We start from the raw sequence: 21,248 nt of genomic DNA, 5'->3' as shown, positions 1-21,248 counted from the left end.
GCCAATCAGCGCTCGGAAACGAAACGGCTGACCAATGCCTGTCAGGGAGTGCATGATGTCATACACTAAGTTTCGTGAGGTCGTCTCCTGTAAATAATATATCTCATAGCTGTAGCGAAACTGTATTATTTCACGTATTTCCCATGGAGAGCAGATTTATCTAAATGCTGATAGCATACTGTCGAGGTTGGCAGTCCTCTGCCGGCCCGGTTGCTACCGCTCAGCTCGCTAGGCTAACTTTAGCGTGATACTGAGCTGGTTTAGACGCTAGCATCAGCTAGCCATTGAGCTAATCAGAGGTTAATACGGGAGGAATCTAGCTTGTTTCCAGAGGCCTGTATCTAAATGAGATGGACACCTGAAATGACAGTCACCTGTATCCTCTAACTGAAACTGACGCGTATCAAAGGTAAGTGTCCACGTCGTTAGTATTGAACGTAAATTACTATTTGGGGCTTTTTAGCTGGCGGTACGTTAGCTACTTCCCTCTCTTAAAGGGCCTGTGACTGACAGCTTTTGCATGGCGATGACACACTGCTGCTCTGGTTGTCAGTGAAAATGTCAACGAAAACGAGTCATCACATGGGTGTCCGTGAGGCCGACACTGGAATAAACACAATTGTAATCATCTTTGTGGTCGTCACATGGGGTCAGCGCCAGGTTGAAATCACTTTCAGTTGTCTCCCTGCTTCTTAGCACTGTACAGCATTAGCCATACACAATATTACTTCAATTTGATCATGGTGGTACTCTCACATTACACAATTTATTGAAAACAACAATATGCTAACCAAGTTAGCAATACTGTCATGCTTTAAACAAAAGACGGATGAAGTGTGCTCTTGACTCTGTGGTTGATCATCATTTCTGAGGTGTCATCAGGGGAAACCCAGTTGTCTGGTATCTGCATCTTGCCATGTGTGTTTGAATAAGTCAACTGTCTGCTCACTGTTTATTGTTTTGAATATTCAAATCAGTGAATATGAGTATATTGTCACACAAGGACCTGCTAAAAAAACAGGGGTACTGGGCAGCAGATAGGGAGAGTACACATCATTAGCTAAATAAATCCACATATCTTTTAATTTAAAGATAAACTTACCTTTCAGATTTCCATCAATTATTATAGATCTTTACTGAGGTCCCCATTCAAGTGGTCATTTGTTATTCTTCCTACAGGTCAAGCTTGCCTTGATGTTGGACCTCCTGCCTAGCATGCAGCCATGAGCTCTGCCCTGTGGAGCCAGGAGAAGCCCAGTGGGGGCTTCAGGGAGGACTGGCGCTTCTACATGGTCATAAAGGAGTGTACGGTGGAGAAGCCTCCCCAGAAGACCCTGAGGATCCCACGCGGCAGTCTTGGTCAGGCCTGCCAGGAGCGCAACAGCCTGGGGAGAACACTGCCCCCATGCAAGGGCAAGAAAAGTCTCCGCATCCTGGACCAGACCAATGTGGTGCTGAGCCTGGACGAGCGGGAGGTCTTGGAGCTGGATGAGAAGCTGGCTGAGCTGCTGTTCCCAATCACCAACTGTGAGGAGCGGTACGCCCTCCTCTGCAACAAGTCCCGGCTGGAGCGCGTCCGTGATATTGACTGTGGGTCGAAGGTGCGCGTCCAGCTGCGCTCAGGGGATGAACCTCTGCCCGGTGTGGTTCGCTTCAAGGGCTCGCTGCTCCCTGACAGAGCCCTCTCTGGGATCTGGTTTGGAGTGGAGCTGCTGGTGAGAAATTGTTTGTCTTTTGTTTCTTTCTCTTTTTAAAAGAGGGTGTCGTGGTTATTCTGTGATTCCTCCGTGATCGGTGCAAGAGAGCTCTACTACGGTAGAAATAGTCATTTCTGTGTTGGTGACATTGTTTATTAAGTTGCACAGTACAAATGAGATATCTCATTATAAAAACAGAAGAAAGTCAGTTTCAACTTGAGCTGGCACTGCAGCTTGAAAACAATATGTGCAGATAGGGAACCAAAAGCAGAATTGCAACCAAACACCACTGCAACTGTGAATATGTTTTTATAGGATCTAATTTTTAAAGGTAGGGATCTAATCATTTCAAATCAGCTGTCAGAAACAAACATGTACTCCTTGTTATTCACGTTTCAAAGCAGTTAAAACAGATTGCATCTGTGTGGCTTGTGTAGATTATTTTCAGTCTTATCCAATACAAAATAAACATCCAGGAACTGGCTGTTGAGAGCATCTTGAAACCAGCGGATTTTCTTTCTAAAGCTTAAAGCTGAATCAGAACCACAGTACAGCAAATTAAAACACACGCACTTTATTTATTAAGAAGAGATGTATAACCATTTCCACCACCCATGGCCTTTATTAATTACAGTGCTCATGGCAATTGCAATACAATGAAGTGTTTGTACTCCTGTTCTTCATGCTATTTTAAGCTCAATAGACTTTAGTATCAACATACATGGGAGAAAAAAACAGGTTTATTCATTTAGATTGTGCACACACAAATGTAAGTGTCTGCACTTTCATGTGTGCCTTGTCAACTTGCACTTGCATGGTGTCCGAAAAGAAAAGAAACCCGTAGCATATTTGGATAAATTGGACCCTGAAGCAAATCAAAGTTTCTGCTGATTATTGTCGAGCTATTTTGGTGACTGTTTGGAGCTGTTTGTACAGAGCACAAGGCAGAGCTTCCGAGGCACAATGCAATGCTAAATATTCACAGTTGTGTGACATTTGCTTTGACAATGTCGTATCTCGGCACTTTGTGCATCACATTAGTTTTGACTTGCTGAAAATGCGGGATTAAATGAAGTACATGTTGGTCTGTCAGATGTCAACGTTCTTTGGTTATTGTCTGCAAAGTTTATTCTCAATGTCTGCCCTTTCTTAAGCTTTAAAGATAGGGACTGGCTTCATGTTATTTTAGAGAAGGCTGAAACAAAGAAGCAGTATTTTTACTGACACAAGGGCGAACCTTTGTGTTAACTATTCCTTTAATCTCAACACTAAATGTGATTATTCGACGTCACGCTATTCGTTCTGTACCGTATGTACAGCAACGTTACACAATACAAAGGGTCACTTATTGCAGCACAATGTTGTTTTTATTCTTCCAGCTGGCATCTTCTTGAGTGGGCTGATGGAGCTCAAACCTACAGGCCGTAGCTCAGGCCTCAGTTTGCACACATGCTTCAGATACAATTCTGATTTTATGCCCCTACAAATTAGAGAGGACTCTAATTCATATCTAATAAGCATGTGAGAAAAGAGGCACAAGATGTTACTGTATGCTTTGTGAGAGCATCTGTGCTAGAACCTTCTGAATGCATTCATCATTGCAGTAAATCAACTTGTATTCCTGCTGCAGTAATCGATCTTATGCGCTCACAGCTCTATGATGTTGACTTCCCTTCCCTGAAACAATACTGAGCAAGCAGCCTCGCTACCTGCCCTACTTTTTTATGATTTTCTCATCCCTCTTGCTCCTGTTCTGTCTCGCTCTGGACACTTGTCTCATCCTCCTTCCTTTACTTCCTGTCTCCCAGGAGGAGGGCCGGGGCCAGGGCTTCACGGAGGGCTCCTACCAGGGCCGACAACTTTTCCGCTGTGAGGATGAGTGCGGTGTGTTTGTGGCCCTGGACAAGCTCGAACTCTGGGAGGATGAGGATGTCTTTGGCGAGCTGGAGGTGGAAGAGGACCCGGACTTCCCTCCGCTGGAGATCAACTCCAGGGTCCTGGTGCAGACCAGGGACGGGCCGGAGAGAGGCACCATCATTTTTTGTGACCTGCTGCCGGGCAATGAGAGCCTGGGCTACTATGTTGGAGTTGACATGGTAAATAACGCTCTTTCTAAATAGTTATTGTATTCACAACTGTATAATCAGCAGATTAACTGAAAAAACAATAGGGAAATACACACAATCTAATATTCCTGCTGCCGTCAAATGAAGGAAGAAATGAAGTTCTGAACCAATTTTCTCCCTGACAATGTTTCCCTCATGGAAAAACTTCAACATTTTGGGAAATACGCATGTTTTCGCTTTCCTGCTGAACTCCTATGTTTGTACGCTAAATATGAAGCTACGGCCAGCAGCCGGCTAACTCATCTCAGTACATAAACAAGGACTCAGACTATTTATTTGTAGGAATCAGTAACTTTGTGGAGTGTCTGCTGATCGCTCAGCAACTTGTACTGACCAAGAAACAGTCCGTCTTATGAACCCTCGTAAAACGGCAATTTGTTTTTCATACATGTTAATTGATGACCTTAATGAAAAGTAAGGATGTGATAATTCATTTCCCAAAATGTCCAACTTCTCTTTTAAATACAGTTCACCGGTGGTCCAGGCTCATCTTTTAAACAAATCATAATTTTACCGTCCAGAATAAAACGGAGATTGTCCTAAACTGCTTCCAGCGCTTATAACTTTTAAACTGCCGGATTGGTGTTTCAGTGTGTCTGTGGTAAATTCAGTAGTAACTAGTGAGGGTCTGTTGGCTGTGTGGCAGCAAATTTAAGAAGACAACTAGTCGCCACTTTGATCACTTTGATCATGTTGAGTGTATAAAATAATAATTTTTTCAGTGCAGTAGCTTGGGAATGGCTGCTGGTTAACATGCTTATCGGGCATGATTAAATAACTAACCAAAGATGAATTACTGCATGTCATTGTCTCAGTACCTGTACTCTGTGCAATGACAACAAAAGTTTAATCTAAGTTAAAAAGAAGAGATTTAGCCGTTTGCATTCACCTGGAAACTCTATTATGAACACAAATCTCTTTCACACGAGTTAAAATTCAGATTTCTTATTGTAGACGTATTCTGTGCTCCACCATTCAGTGTTATTGCTTTAGGTAACAATTCACTGACTGACGATGGAAACACAGTGTGTTCAAACCAGAGCTGTCACACCGGAACGGAAACTTACTCCCGTAATGTAAAACCTTCCTATTAACTGAGTTATTCTTTGCACGTAAACTATTAATTACAAATGTAATACAGTGTTTGATAATCGCTGCAGTATCTTCAAACATCCCTAATCCAATGCTAGTGTTTAGTGTCAAATATTCTGACCTGCTCAGGTTTACATTTAGGTCGCTGTTCATAACGAAGTGAGATGATGTTTTAATCACGACCGGATACTCCGCCATCTTTGTTGTAGTTTGTTTATTTGAACTGTCCTTCGACTCAGTAGTGGTGCAGACATGTCAGCTTCAGAGTGAAATTACGAGAATGAATGACTTCTGTCATGACCTGCCTGTGTTTGTGTTTGTCTCATGACCGTTTCTCTGTATGTTGAGGGAACATGTCTTGTTGCCTGGGATCACAGTAGCTGGTATCTATGACTACTGTTGTCAGGCGGGAGAGGTATTGTAGTCATAGAGAGATTGAAACACATAACTGAGGCATTTGACTGCTGATCGTTAGCAGCAGCAGCAGCACCACCAACAGCAGCAGCAGCGGCGGCCCACTCAGTGCATCTGAGCCACCCACACAAAGGCAAGGCAGTCACGCGGGGAGTGAGGTAAAGACTTAGTGCTGTATGACCCAACAGCATGGCAAGGGGCCAGCAGGCAGCTGAGGAGAGCCCACTGCTCTGCCTCACTCTGCGTCCAGCCTCGCCCTGCCTTCTCTAGCTAGTGGCACTGGCCTCGCGCCTACCGTAGATTACCCCGCTGGAGCAGAGTCCTGCAATCCAAAGTGAAGAAGGAGAACAGTGATGGTTGTGTCCTTTTGCAGAGAAAGCAGAGCACCTGTTCAAGAACTGTTGTTTTGGTGGAGAAGATGAGATGAGCAGTTTGGATCATAACAATACAGAGCATCAAGCTTGAGCATTGTTGTTGTCTTTTAGAGCGATAAGACAAAAGACCTCCAAGAAGATAGTAGGCGAAGAAGCACGTGTGGCACCTGATCAGTTTTTGCAGAGATGAAGAACGCCTGGCAGAGTTATAAGGTTCTCATGTCTCCAACTCTTTCAGGACAATCCCATCGGGGACTGGGACGGTGTGTTTGATGGGAAGTTGCTGTGTAATTTTGCCAGTTTGGAGCACACTCGACTCGTCCCCATCTGTGACGTAATGCCAGGTGAGTCACCTAGTATTCGTCTCTTGTTTATGGACCATGTGTGTGTCGTGAAAACCTCAACAGTTTCTGAAAACATTCAGCTGTGCCTGCCTTGGACCAGCTCTGAGCTCCCTCCGAGCGGTCTGAGTTTGTGTTTTGCTTGCAGCGGGAACAGAGAGCCTTTTGTGTTGATGTCTCACTTGTTTTTGAAAGTCAAGTGAGATACTCGGGCTCTTTGTTCCCCACATTGGCATATTGATTTGTTTATGTGCGCTACGGCCGCCTCTCTGATTATTCAGACTTGCATCTGAGAAATCTTGAAGGTTCTTTATTTTGCAAATTTGTCATTTCCCTTGGAAAGCCTTTCTTTTTGCACCCTCTAGACAGGCTACATGAAACATATGCTGCCACCAAGTAGAGCTACTTTCAAATATACCCTAAACATAATTTGCTATTAATTTGTTCCTTATTTGTCATGTTTCAGATACTAGACAATCCAGTGAGAAAGAGAAAAACAATAGAAAACTTACGGTCAAAGTTATGTCAGTGTGCAGTTAAATTCAACATCTTCTGGAACCTTCCGTAAGCAACACATCTGTTGTCATTGGCTAAATGTCTAATATATTAGACAGAACATAATATAGAGTCTTTATACCTCTTGGTGGTTGTTTGAATGACTTGTATTTATCAAACTGCGGTGACAAATTAAAAACAAAATATACATTGCAAGTGGGCTGTGGATGACATCTGGTGCATGGCAGTTTAACGTAGGCCGATGGGGGTGTTGTGCCTCTAATGTGGATGTATTTTTGGGCTGTGCAGAATATTCCATGCAGGACCAAAGGCTGCAAAAGCACAGTTTTGCCCCCAGAGGCACCAACAGTGACAAGTCGTCCTCTGGCCAAAGCAAACCAAAGAGCAAAGGTACTGCACCGCTGTTACGATGCTAACGTTAACTGATGTACCAACTGCTCGGTATGATGATCATTCTTAAAGGAGCATTCCATCAAAATTGTTGGTTGAGATTCTACAAATGTTAAAAGCGATCAAAGTACTTTTTGTTATGTGCTGGTTTCACTGTTTTAGAGAAAAAAAAAGTTTCGGTCAAACTTTAAATATTTAGGTAATTAAAGCTGAGAATAACAACAGAAAAAACACTTTTGGTGGAAAATCTCTAAAAAGATAATAATAACAGAGGACATGCTGTTGACGCGGCTTCGATTTGATGTTGATGTTAATGTCATGTGTTACTACCCTGATCGCTTTTATTGTCTCCTTTTGTGTTTCTTTTATGCAGAAATCCGACTGCAGTTGACGATTAATTTACTTTATTTATAAAAACGAAACTCAGTCTGCTCTCAAACAAAGACACACACACACACACACACGTGTGCTTATCTGTGTGTTTTCTTCATGTACTTGTGTTATTTACAGGATTAGGTCATCAGTGTGGCAGTAGAAGCAAGTCTGAATTTTACTATACTTTAAATGGCAGCTCTGTTGATCCCCCTGCCCAGTCCAAATCCAAAAGCACATGGTACATTGATGAAGGTAAAACACGGGGACTCATGGGATGTCAACCATCTTACCGGCAAGCTCCTGTTTACAACAAGTTACAGACTAATCCGTTTCACTAAGGCTCACCTTAATATACTATACTATATACTTTTGATTTACTAACATTGGCAGGATCAGGGTTTCCATTCCTGCTGGGCCACCCCTATACTAAAAGACATAAATACTCTGGTACTGCGGGTTGCTGTCCTTCTAAATTAACATACAATAGATTGTAGAATGCTTTAGCAATCGGTAAATTCATTTATGCAAACCTATTTCTCCCACCTGCTAAAAATGTGTTTCACATAATCATTTAAATGTTATTAGATTAGTCTTTTTTTTGTTTGAACTTTTTTAACAGGTGGGAGAAATGGAGTTCCTTACAACATATAATCATTGTATGTATATATAGGTTATGTACTGTAATTATTATATTCTGGGATAAAATAAAATGCGGAAAAACAACAATTCGTAGTTTGTTGCAGTAGCTTGCTATGAAAACCTTTCCACTAGTCGTGTCCTTCATTACCATTTGAATGTGATATTCCACCTGCATGGAGTAGTTGGTGTCGCCCCGAGGCTTTTAATAATGCTCAGTGCTGCAAATAACTCCTTAACTGGCTGTTGTCTTTGGCTGCAGATTGCCTTTTTTAAGATTAACATTTCCGTGTCCTGCTATTTGCCAGCCAAAGCATTAGTAAAAGCCTTTATTTCTACGACTCATTCACTGATTCAGTCCCGCACATTGTGTCGTTGTTTTGGTATTTTCATTCACGGGACGATCACATTGCTCATGTCATCACCGTTGCGTGTCAGTTGTGAAGAATTTGATACGTTTTCTAAAACGTCACCTGTAGTCAAGATGGTGGAGGCAGATTTTCACTGGATCTTAACTCAATATTCTGTTTCTGGTCCCGTTCTGCATACCATTGATGTTCTAATCATGAATAAATGCATAACTCAAAACCAGAAGACATCACAAATCAAGTAAGAAGCAAAACAACATGCACGAGAGGTGATGTACCTCAGATCTACGAGCACGTGCAAGCTCTGAAATCTAGAATACTCGTCAAAATGAGGACAGTAAAAATAACTGTGGTGTTGCCTCCTCTCCAGGCAAACCGATTACTTGAGTGTCTGTAAAAGTATTTCAATACTAACGCAGAAATTAGTAGTAGTCAGTCTTAAATGGCTGACGTGCCATTTTCACAACTGCTTACTCATCCTGTGAATGTATCATCATTTCCCCAGGGTCACTTTCCACGTTTTGGGATATTTGTCTTTGTGATTATGGTGCTTCCATTTCTGTCACGAAATGATCAATGATCTCTGGTTGTCTCAGTGGTGGAATAGTTCAGGTGTGGATGTATATACTGTAAGCTTAAAGGGGAATGACACTTTATTCAAGAATCCATGTTGTCTGTCATGACATTCTTGAATAAACACTTGTCTCAAAGGGTGATGTGTAAAGTTCAATCTGCCTTTAAGTGTTTGCTTCAAGGACTCACAAAATACTCCAGTCTTTAGCTTTAGCAAAGAGTGCAACTCAACTGTCATGGTAGGTACTAGGTATGCAAGGAATTCTTCTTTTTTGAATTCTAAGATAAAGTGACACTCCCCTTCGCAAATGCATGGATTTAAACGGAAGAATCTGAGTTTGAAGCAAAGTGAAGCATGTTGCAGAACACCATCAGATGGGAAGAGGAGTCTGCACACCAGACGTCATGTCTCAACAAAGGGCTTTTTCACACCTGAGTCTGGACTGTGGCTCCTCCCCTTTAGGAATTAAAGAGGTTCATCTTCAACAGTTTTTAAACATAAGAATGTCTCCAATCCGTGCCATTCGTTGGTAATATATGTCATCATATTGACAAAAGCACTAGTTGACCAAGGTGTGAAAATGTCCCAAGACGCTGAGATAGTTCAGGTACAAAATATCAAAGATCTTTGCTGTTGAAATTTATGAAAACTGTGATCTCTGTGGAGCCAAAAGCCTCCAGTTGCAGGTTGCTTTCTTCCTTGCTTATTAAACCGGGACTCAATACCGTCTGAAAATCTTGTTTTTGCAGATCTCCAGTGATTAAATTTCTCCTGTTGTCTGTTTAAAAAAAAAAAAAAAAAAGGGATTTTCAGCTTGATGTTAAGTTACTCTTTAAACACCAACATCTCTACAATAGTGAAGACAGCCTTCATTATATGGGGTGTTTTTTACTGTTAAACGTACAATAAGTTTTGGTTTCTGGTTTCTCTCCTGCAGTTGGGGAGGACCCCGCCAAGTCACTTACTGACACGCCCCCTGACTTCAACCAGTCCTCCCCGCCCTCCAGAGCCCCGCCCTCTGCCTCACTGGCCAGTGACAACAAGTTCCACTCTCTGCCCTTCAGCCTGAACAGGAAGACGGGGCCCATTGACAGCATGAGCCATGGGCCTCTCTCCCTTTCTGTCCAGTCGGTGATGGGAGAGCAGCCCGAGCCCCCGTCGCCTGCTGCCCCTCCCTCACCGCGTCCTTCGACGCCTCCCCGAGGCCAGCCAGGTCTGGAGGTGGGCTCTCTGGTGGAGGTGAAGGAGAACCCCCCTCTGTGTGGTGTCATCCGCTGGGTGGGCCTTCCTCCTGGCCTGCTGGAGCCTTTGGCTGGGCTAGAGCTGGTAAGGCAACACAGCAATGTAAACTTGGAAGTTTGATCTAGTTTCCAGTCTGAACAGATAAACCCTATATTTCCATTTTATTCCTGTTGTTTCCCATGAATTCGCCATACATTTCCGTTCATTCCCATGCAAAGTTTACACCTTAAATATTAACGGAATGTTGAAATCCCACTGATGACCACAAAGTTATCTGCCAAACATGATTAACTTGAGCTTGTTTTCATCATCCACACATGTAATGCATGTCCCTGGTTGATGAGGACTTTTTTGGAGTTGTATGGACTTATTTTGGGCCATGTTGATGTCATAATTTTATAGGAAATATGCTCATTTGATTTCTTGCAGAGAGTTAGCTGAAAGTATCTTTTTAATGCTCTCATATCTGTTTGTTAAATATAATGCTACAGCCAGCAGCTGGGTAGCTTAGCATAAGGACTGCAAACAGCTGGCCTGGCTGTATTTTAAAGTAACTTAAATCCGCCTACTACAACCTCGAAAGCTCACTAAGTATCCGTACAAAAATACGAAGTGTAAAAATGACATAAAAATAGATTTTACGGGGGTGTAACTAACCGGGCACAGTGACTTCCTCTATTCTCTGCTGGCTGCATGGCAGCCTCATGGTGACGACAAGACTCAGGAACGTCACAGCCAAAAAGCAAATAAACTTATTTTCCAACATGTTGAACTAATCATTTGAACACAATTCTATATTTATATTTTTCTGTTGATAGTTTGTATGCACATGGGCCACTGACAGTAGAAGGTCTGAGGAAAATGCAGCATATTTGTCACTAAGCAGCCAATCACTGTTAAACAAATTGGTAAACAAAGTCAATTACAAAAACTATCACATCAGGCAGTCCTACGTATGACCTAAAGCATGCAGAAAAGGACTGAATACATTAAAATATATTCTTTTTTTTGATTGGATGATGTGATCTTGATCTTCTCCTCCAGGAGGAAGAGTGCCCCGGTTGCACTGACGGCACATTCAAAGGTACGCGGTACTTCACCTGCCCCCCCAAAAAGGCCCTGTTCGTCAAGCTCAAGTGCTGCCGGCCCGACTCACGCTTCCCGTCCCTGCATCACTCCTCCAACCCCATAGAGCGGTGCAACTCCATCGGTGAGTCAGTAGAACTGGGATGATTAAGACGATGCACCAAATGAACTATTATCTCCAAAAAAGCTTTACACTTGTACTGTGTGTTTGTGCAGCATTTGGGGGGTACCTAAGTGAGGTAGTACACGAGAACACGCCTCCCCGCACAGAGAATGATGGTCTGGATGTCATGGTAGGAAAAAAGAAAGGCATCCAGGGCCACTACAACTCCTGCTACCTGGATTCAACCCTCTTCTGGTCAGTAAATACTTTATCAGCTACAGTTCATGCCATGTTATATTAACGTCTCTGGACTTCAGTCATATTGATTGACTATATAGTGCTTCCTCTGTTAGCAGTGCTGTTTGCCCAGAGGCAGAAGCTTATTAGTAAACTGTTTTGACTTTGCCCACCGGCTCTAACGGGAGGTGTGTATTCCTGCTGTGGGCAGGTCGGTGGATAGTGGCTCATCTGTTGTTCTTGCCAAACTGCCAAAGGGCTATTGAACAAAGCAGTCAACCCAAACTACAGGAGATCCCGTGCTCTGAAGATGCTTCGACCAGTTTGGAGTTTAAAATTTGACATTTTACATTTGACCATTCATGTATTTAATGAGTAGAACTTTTTTTTTTTTTTTTTTTTAAATCAACTATACAATAAATACAAATATAACTGAACAAACATTAAATCCATCATATGAACGTTCATATTTTTGGATGATATCTGTTTTTTCAATGCCGGCCAAAGATCACGGTGAATCCTCATTTATCTTCTATAGAAACATGAATATCAATGATGAATTCATTCTGTGTTGTATATTCTGCTCTGCAGTCTGTTCTCCTTCAGCTCTGTATTGGACACGGTTCTGCTGAGACCACGCTCCAAGACAGATGTGGAGTATTACAGAGAGACCCAAGAGCTGTTACGCACAGAGATCGTCAACCCCCTGCGCATGTAAGTCGGAGTGGTTTATTGCGTACGTACTCATGACTCACAGTGTAGGTTTTGACTTGATTTATTTTTTACAGGAAGATAAAGATGATCAAGACAAGAATGGTTAAGTTTCAGATAAATAAATAAATAAAAACTGGAATATTATAAGTTGCATTATTTACTTCATCATCAAAGCCTGACTGTAACATCTGATGCAACATTTCCCGAGCAGAGCTAATGTCACGAAACCAAATGTTACGCATTTTGCTAGCTTGTAACTTGTTTGTTCTCTGTCCTGCAGACACGGGTATGTCTGTGCTACTAAAGTGATGAAGCTCAGGAGGATCCTGGAGAATGTAGAAGCTGCCTCTGGGTTTACATCTGAAGAGAAAGGTAGGCAGAATGGGACCGATAACTTTCAACAGCTTCTCACTGTGCTCATTGTCATGAGTTTGACTGTATCATGACGATTGTTTCAACTTCTTTGTATTGGACACACATTCATGTCATCGACTTCACAGGAACGTTGCCTCACATCTCATTTGAGCACATCTTTTATTGCAGATCCTGAGGAGTTCCTTAATATCCTTTTCCATCACATACTGAGGGTGGATCCGTTGCTGAAGCTAAGGTAATGGTCTGCTGCCTTTGGAAAAAAAAAAAAATGCATGACCTCTTTGGATTCTTCTAAAGGCACAAAGAGACATCGGCACAATGTTGACTTACCAAGCAAAAAAAAATGTTTTGTGATGCATGTTTCTTTTCTCTCACACACACACACACACACACACACACACACACACACATGACATGGACATGCCACTCTGCAAATACAGCTCCAAACACATCACTGCTGCTAAACCACAGACGTAAACCGGGCCTTGTTTAAGGTTGCAGTATGCAAATTTTCACAGTTGCATATGGTTTCGATTCTGCTGCAGCACTTCTGCTGGAGATTGAATGGCAGACAGTGTGGGCAAAGTGGTTTAACTGTAGGAGGTTTTTTTTTTTTTGGTCACGATATGAAAACTCCCTTTGTAGTCATGTTTTATGGTCTTTGCAATTCAGATAAACAACATTCGGTCTACTGTATGACAGTGTTGTGCAGTAGTACTTTCATAGTAATTCCTTTATACCAAAGCCAAGTAGTGTCCGACTCACAGCTTTGTAAAGCCACGTCATATAACGTGACTAATCTCAAACATGTACCTGGACTATAGGACTAGAAATGCATTCTGCAGTTTATCAGGCACAGGATACAGAACATGTGTTTCTCAAATGTCAAGCAGTTAAATGTCAAGTTAAACTTCTGAGCATCAGGCAGTTTGATGTCAACATTTAACTGCTTTCAATGGAAAAATACAAATTCTCTATTGTTGTAGTAAAATAAGTCATTTATTTAGATTATTTATACACATTTCAAAGAAAAGTCTTAATCCATCTTAGAAAATTCTTCAAGTTATTTAAAAATAGAGTTAAGGGCCATGAAAAATAGTATAGATTTAGATTAAACCTTAAAGATTTAATCCATATCTACTACGTAAACTGCTCTTTGGTATGAAATAGTTACAATTACTAACAGGTCGGCCTCAAGTGTTAAATCTTTAAGAATAGAATTCACTGATATTTTGTGTCGGTGAGATAAATATCTCTCGTCGGTACTACAGGAACTTCTTTTAATATCTGCACAGATTACAGATGTCCTGATATCTTTGTCCCCCTGAGAAAGGAAGATTGAATAAGACTTGTTTTCCAGGTCAGCAGGACAGAAGGTCCAGGACTGTTACTTCTACCAGATCTTCATGGACAAGAAGGACAAGGTGGGAGTTCCCACCATCCAGCAGCTCCTGGAGTGGTCTTTCATCAACAGCGACCTCAAGTTTGCCGAGGTGAATTTCATTTTGTTTTATCTTTTTAACAGATTAGCTTGAGTTAAGTAGAAAGATTGGTGTACATGTACAATGTATTTATGAAAACATCAGGTATACAAATGTTAAATTATTTGATTACTATTATGTAATTTTGTACCGCAACAAATTGTGAAAAACAAACGAATCATCTGAAAATACTCCTGAGGTACTTTTAGCGTGTCCAGTGTTTTGACAAAGCAATGGCTCCCCCCTGTGTTCATACACAAGTGTAGTTTGTATCATGGTACTGTATGTGTTATTGTTCCTAAATTAAAGTTGATTAAATTAGACTATAAGTCTTTTGGTTTCAATGTTGATGAGGAGAACAAAATGCTTGAATACATGAATTGCATTAATAAACATAAAGTTACATTCATAGGTAGTTCCATTCATTTACAATTCAGAGCCAGTGCTGGAGCGAGAAGAAGGTTTCACACAGCTTGTTTATTTCCATGTCCTGTTTTCCAACCAGTCAGCCAGCGGTACCGACCCCACAGCTCCACACATGAGGGGCCACGTCACAGGACTGTGTGTCCTAAGCTACCGGCAATCCTAAAAATGCACTTCCTAGATCAAAAGCAGCTTCCACTGCTGATCAGACAACAAATTCAAACAAGAAATGTAGAACATGGATCCCACATAGAGTAGTCACAAGTCCTAGGTATGGAGGTACTTACATTTAGGATTTCGTACCTTTTTAATTACCCTAGAAATAAAATTAAACTTTAAAAAACAAGATTGTCTGTGTTCACTTCTACAGACATAATTGCCGAGGTCTGTAATATGTTATATGTCAAGTACATTGTGTGAACTCTTCTACACATTAGTTCTGATCTCACTTCCTGTGTGCACGGAGCGTTGCTGATAGTCCATGCTGCTTTGCCGATAACCACATAAGTTTTCTCTTTCTCTGTGTTTCCTGACCGCCAGGCTCCCTCCTGCCTTATCATCCAGATGCCCCGCTTTGGCAAGGACTTCAAAATGTTCAACAAGATCTTCCCCTCACTAGAGTTAGACATCACAGACCTTCTTGAAGACAGTGAGTTGTAGCCAGTAATGTTTTTTTCCAGTGTGTTCGTGTGATGTGTTCTTGCCGATCGATGGTGTTTCAGAGCCGTGTGGCATTTGGTAATGAAATCCCGCTGACTTGTCACTGCTACTCAACTAAGATGAAGGAACCTTTTTTTTTTTTTTCTTGTTTCCAAACTGGCTAAAGAACTTTTGTGCGGCGTGTCAGGCAGAATAAATCTGTGTTTTTATTATCCAGCTCCAAGGGAATGTCGTATCTGCGGAGGCCTGGCTCTGTATGAGTGTCGAGACTGTTATGAGGACGGGGATATCACGGCGGGCAAGATTAAACAGTTCTGTGAAAAGTGCAATACACAGGTAAACAACAGAGGGCATTATTGCAACACCGATTCAACAAAAACTAAGCTGTAAAGTGTGGGTCAGGATCATCCATTTGGTGGCGCCAAATCCAAAGGAATCAATCTGTCTCAGTGCAGTCTCAAGTTATGTCGCAGAAGAGTGGCTTCTTTAGTAGAGTGTAACACATGGTCCCGCCATTTCACTCGTTCATATACACATTACTCGGTGCATATACTAAAATACTATTCGGTTTATATGTAAATTGCTCATCTGGCAGTATGAATCCACAAATGTACTTCAAAGCTTTTATTTCCTGTGATATTTGATAATGTTGAAAATGTTTAAACTTGAATAGGCCACAGTAACAAACAGTCTTTTGTGATGGCGTGTACCTGCTTGTACTGATTTAGGTTCACCTCCACCCGAGGAGGAAAGCCCATCGGCACGGCAAACTGTCTGTCCCCAAGGAGCTGCAAGACGGTACGGGGCGGCAGGGCAGTTTCCCCCGCCAGAGGATGGAGCTGTTCGCCGTGCTGTGCATCGAAACCAGTCACTACGTGGCCTTCGTAAAGTACGGCAGCGCAGATTCCGCCTGGCTCTTCTTCGACAGTATGGCTGACCGTGATGGTAGGTGTCATGGCATCACACTGGTGCTTGAAATGAGATGCCAGGATATGTACAGGAAATTGTATTTTTTAAACACGGGTGAAAGAAGATGGTATTAATAGGGCCTGAGAAACACTAAACTAATTAATCACTATGCAAAAAGACATTCATGCACTCGTGCAATTACTTTAAATTGTTAGTTTGAATTTTGAACCAAAGTTATGCTTTGTTGTCCCGTTTTATCGTACTGTAAGACTTTGAGAGACAGTGACTATTTGTTCTTCATGTCAGACATGATTGCCACAACAGCTTTTAATAATAGCAATGGGAATTTTATTTATATACCACATTTTATTACATATAAACTCAAAGCGCATTAAATGTAAAGACAAAATATAAAAATATATTCATAAACTTAAGAACATTGGTAGCATAAACAAAATAAATATAAGAATACAGTAGTATACACCCCCCACAGACCAAAACATCAACAAAGTTAAATAAAAGCCCCTACACACACACACACACACACACACACGCGCATAGTAATTGGCCATAAGCCTGGGAGAATAGGAATGTTTTTAGTTTGCTTTTGAATATGGACACGGTTGTGATGGACCTCAAGTCATCGGGCAGCTTGTTCCAGAGAACAAAACCACAGTAACTGAAGGCACACTCACCAGACCTGGATCTAATTCTGGGTACAGAGACCTGATCGGGTTGTAGTCAGTGAGCGAGAAACGTACTGAGAAGCCAAACAAACCGTTTAGTGCTTTATAGACCATTAGCCAGATTCTGAAGGTCCTACTATACGAAATTTAGCTCCAATCTGACTTAGGTAAAATTTATTTTAGGGCTGCTACTACAGAATATTTTTCCTTCTAAATTATTTTGCACATTAGTTTTTATAATTAATTGATTATTGTTGGCCGAGAAAATGTGGCAAATACTCACTATTGGAACTACTGGAGGGATTTAATGACTCTAATTATTTTATGTTGGCCCAAAAAACTAAAATGTGTAATTTTAAAATAAAATAACGTAGTGAGTCCTTGAAAGAAGAAATCAAAATTAAAAGTATTTTTAAAAAGTATTTTACATTCATATCTGCCATTTGCAACTTCTGGGTCACTTGATGTGACCGGTTGCATTAACTAGTAATTTAGTATTCCAAACACAAAGAATAAGTTGTGAATATGATGCGACTAAGGCCTCGCTGTTACAAATGATCACATTGTTTCCAATGACCGTGCATGTGGCTTTGCAGGAGGGCAGAACGGTTTCAACATCCCGCAGGTGTCTCCCTGTCCGGAGGTGGAGGCCTACCTGAAAATGACCCCAGAGGAGCTGCACTCCCTGGATCCCAAGAGCATGCAGGGCCAGGCCCGACGCCTGCTGTGTGATGCGTACATGTGCATGTACCAGAGCTCGACCATGAGCCTGTACAAGTAGACTCCTCTACCCTGCCCCTCCACCCTTGCCCCTCAGCTACACCACCTCCCCCTCCCCAAGGGCAGGAGATTCCCAGAAAGACCAAAAATGAAGAAAACAAACTGAAAGACGAAAGGCTGCCTGCCAGCAGGGGTGCTGTCCAGAGTTAACCCTCTCCACCCCACCTCTCCTCAATGCCTGCCCATCTCCAGAGGTTGGAGAGATGGAAGAGAGGGAGGGGAGGAGCCTATTTGCACTGTGCATTAGTTGAAGTATTGTGTTCTTCATGTAGGCCCATGTAGCTACCCTGTGGCTCACAGCTGAGCATTGGTGGTGGATGATGAAGCAAAAGGTAGGCCTTATGAAGATTCACTCCCTGTTCAGGGAGGAAGTGGGAGAAGATGGACGTGAGGGCTCGCATCGCATCGCATCACATCGCATCGCCGCGGCTGACAAAACATGTGCAACAAAAACAAGATGAGCTCGTGGGAGGACCTTGGCCACCTCATTTACCTTAAGAAAAGAGGAGTCCTGCTATTGTTAATCACTGTAAAAGACGGGAGCGTTCCATAATGCTACATTAAGGAAGCAATGCAGTGTGCAGATCCTCATCCAGCCTGTGTGTACTGTTCTAAAAACTTGTGTAAAATCTCTTAGTAGCATAGATTTCTCCAGGTAGTAACATCAACGGTATAGACGTCATCCTTCTGACCAGAGTATTCTGCTCTCTGTGAACCGGTTTCCATATTTCCCCATCACACCGTGTAAATGTCTTTACAGTACATGTTTTGCAGAAACGGATGTAGCCATTGTAAAAGTCTCACGTTTTACTGCATACTTGCTCAACCAATGCTGCACTTTTGCTCCATCCCCAAGTGGACCTATCAGGAAACATTTAGGTTTTGCTTCTTTTTTTTTTTTTCTCCCATTGGAAGTCACAGTGAGTGCTAATTTGTTGGTTGGGAGACATCAGAGTTTTGTGTTACAGAATACAAATGTGCTTCTCCTCTGTAGCTGTAAAGAGCGCTCTGCATTGCTAATGCAGAGTAGATGCCAGATAAACGCATGGAGGGAGACTTGTACAATGGCTACTGTTGTAGAGCTGGTTGGTGGAGCACTCCATGTATTCACAGGGTCAATGAGGTGAAATACTGGAAAAGTCTGGCTGTTATCTTTAAAGTATGAGAGTATGATGTGAAGAACTTCACATGCAGCGCTTTTTTATGTCTTAAACCCCGTTGCGTTGAGGACTTAATCTAAATTATATTTTCTGTTTACGAAGCCTTTTCTCTGCCCGTCTGGGCAAGTATTGACTCTCGCTGCCTTCCATGAAGATGTGACATGCAATGTTCCCAGCCACGCACCAGATAACACAACAATTGTGATCAAATCTTATTTATTGTATTCTAATCATATTACGAACTCCTATGTCGTCCCTTTTTGAGAGAAAATGGAACGGGGTTGATGATACTGGTGTGGGGGACTCCTCTTTCTCAGCACATTGAAGTGAGTTATTGTAGTTTACGCCATCTCATAGCAACTACTGAATGTTAATAGCGACACGTTGAACAGTGTAGAGTTAACAAAGGGTGGGTGATGAATGAGGCACAAGGCTGGAAACCTTGGGGCACCATATATACGTATTTAAAGAAAAAAACATTTTAATTCATTATTTAAAAATTCCGTTGTATTCCAATTTTAAAGAGTACCTAAAGCATACCGTGTATTGAGACATGAAGTTTGTTTTTCCACATCACAAAAAATTGGATTAAAGCAAGAAACTGCACATGTTGGCATCAGCATTATTTATATATATATATATATATATATATATATATATATATATATTCCTAAATCACAACTTAATGATGGATTTAGTTGTGATAAAATGTGTGAAAGGGCGTTTTTTTTTTTTTTTTATAAATTAGGTTCCAGCTGACAACTTCCATTTTGCTCTGTGGTCGTTTCCACTGTCCCAGGGATCCTGACAGGGGACCTTCCTGTGTGAACTTTTCTCTGCACTGCTGAAGCATGTCACTGACTGGAGCCTTGTTCTCTATGAGAGAAGTCTCAGAACGGAGGATGGGATTTTTGAAGTTTTTGTTTGTTTTTTTTTCTGTTGCATTTGTACAGTATAGACATATGTAACGGGTGGAAAATTAATGTCAGTGATGTTCCTGTAAATGTTAACAAAATAAAGCCCATTTTGAAGGGTAACCGGCATTGTTCTCAGTGATGTCATGGGTAGCATCGGGGATCGAGGGCAGTCTCTTGCAGATGCTTTGGGTTGGAGGTTGAAGGGGATTTGTGGGTTTCGGATTGCCGTCTCCTTGTCACAAACATGTATTCACAAGAAGAAGAAAAAAAATAGACATTTTGGAGGGAAATTAAGAAATGTATTTCACATACACAGTACTGAGACACCAGTGAGGGTGGAAGGTAGAAAGTAACTTAGAAACTGGCTCTTTCAGTGTGATGCTAGAATGCTCAATTTCCACATCCAATATATTGCTTTACCTTTAAAGGAGCTGTATATAATATTCTGAACATTAATGTAGCAGTAAACAACTATTGGCTATGTAAAGATAAGTGGAGTAATGTCTCCCTGAGCAGACAATCTCTCTCGCTCTCTGTCTTGTTAGTTAAGTTTCTCCTTGCTTTGTTGTCATAGCCGGGGCGGCTTGCTTTTAGTGCATGTTCATACATATGAGTGTGCACCACAGGTTATCTCAAGGCAGCCGCTCGGCACTGCTGTCTTGACGGTGGTTACAGCTGATAATGCCGTCCCGACCAACAGCGTCGTCATCAGAAGTGTGGCTCTCACCCTCCGGTTCCCTTTCAGGTAAACACTGTTGGCTCTGTGAGCCGCTTGCCCGCCGTCGCCATTTTGAGAGCCGTTTAGGCGCAACCAAATAGCTCCCAATCCTGAATCTTGCACCTGTAACATTAACTGACTGTTGTGTGTGCTCAGAGCTTTTGTAAAGTTACTTTTTTGAAGATTGTAGAACTGCCCACACATCTAGCAACTCATAAATAAGGCTTTTCAATTATTATTGTTTTCATGTAATTTCTTTGGGGCTGTTATGACTGTACATGCAAGGGGTTGGCTTCCACCTTTAATGCTGCTAAATTACTGACAATGGTAGCTACTAAAAAAGACCTCATAGTAGCATTTCCAACTGCCTCCAGGAAGTAGATATGCAGAATGCTTTTTTTTTTCTGGATTTCTGCTATGCTGTTAAAACGGGGTGCTTTCAACTTACCTCAAAAACTGTAAGAAGCAGCAATGCATACAGAAACATGACCACTGAGACTTTCTCTGATCTAAAATGTTCTGTTATGTGGCCGTGAATTGATCAACACTATAAGAGATGTTGGTTGAGCTTTATATAGTTAGTATGGCACAGACCTGTCAAGTGTCATGTCTTACAGCAAGACTTTGTTTTGTGTCTCTGCTGGTTGAGGTGAAAATCTCACATTATTACACTATGAAGGAAAATAAAAACAAAGTGTTGTAATCTTCAGCAAAAAAATGACAACACACAATGTGAAGGGTATATCTGGCCTCACGAGCGTTTTCTACTGGGTCTGAGATTGTCAGAGCAGCATGCTGAAGCAGTGTCTGTATATTTTCAAGAGGTCCCTTGCTTATTATTGTTATTATTAATA

General features: G+C 41.7%; 1 protein-coding gene across 3 annotated transcripts; it reads left to right on the top strand.

Annotated features, from left to right (window-relative positions):
* The first annotated feature begins 49 nt into the window (after positions 1-49).
* cyld (cylindromatosis (turban tumor syndrome)) lies at positions 50-19,404 on the top strand. 3 transcript variants are annotated; one of them, XM_031848573.1, is made up of 17 exons: positions 50-409; positions 1,180-1,715; positions 3,506-3,793; positions 5,942-6,047; positions 6,849-6,950; positions 7,461-7,577; positions 9,841-10,229; positions 11,190-11,355; positions 11,448-11,589; positions 12,163-12,285; positions 12,566-12,657; positions 12,829-12,895; positions 14,021-14,153; positions 15,105-15,213; positions 15,442-15,560; positions 15,953-16,169; positions 17,416-19,404. In XM_031848573.1, exons 2-17 carry the CDS (start codon positions 1,224-1,226, stop codon positions 17,598-17,600), a joined length of 2,847 nt encoding a protein of 948 aa, XP_031704433.1. In that variant the 5' UTR covers positions 50-409; positions 1,180-1,223; the 3' UTR covers positions 17,601-19,404. The 3 variants fall into 3 exon arrangements, with proteins under 3 accessions (XP_031704433.1, XP_031704434.1, XP_031704435.1); XM_031848574.1 differs by lacking the exon at positions 7,461-7,577; XM_031848575.1 differs by lacking the exons at positions 6,849-6,950; positions 7,461-7,577 and having other exon boundaries at positions 17,416-19,403.
* Positions 19,405-21,248: the final 1,844 nt, after the last annotated feature.

This window comes from Anarrhichthys ocellatus, unplaced genomic scaffold (assembly GCF_004355925.1).
Source record: "Anarrhichthys ocellatus isolate YVR2014 unplaced genomic scaffold, GSC_Weel_1.0 scaffold8, whole genome shotgun sequence".
NCBI classification, from domain to species: Eukaryota; Metazoa; Chordata; class Actinopteri; order Perciformes; family Anarhichadidae; genus Anarrhichthys; species Anarrhichthys ocellatus.
Note: the sequence above shows the minus strand (reverse complement) of the source record. Positions and strands in the feature narration are given on the sequence as shown.

Coding starts and splice junctions, on each gene's coding strand:
- cyld (XM_031848573.1), top strand. CDS start 1,224: ATGAGCTCTGCCCTGTGGAGCCAGGAGAAGCCCAGTGGGGGCTTCAGG. Junction 11,356..11,447: donor AGAGCGGTGCAACTCCATCG/GTGAGTCAGTAG, acceptor GTGTTTGTGCAG/CATTTGGGGGGTACCTAAGT. Junction 12,286..12,565: donor ATCGTCAACCCCCTGCGCAT/GTAAGTCGGAGT, acceptor TCTGTCCTGCAG/ACACGGGTATGTCTGTGCTA.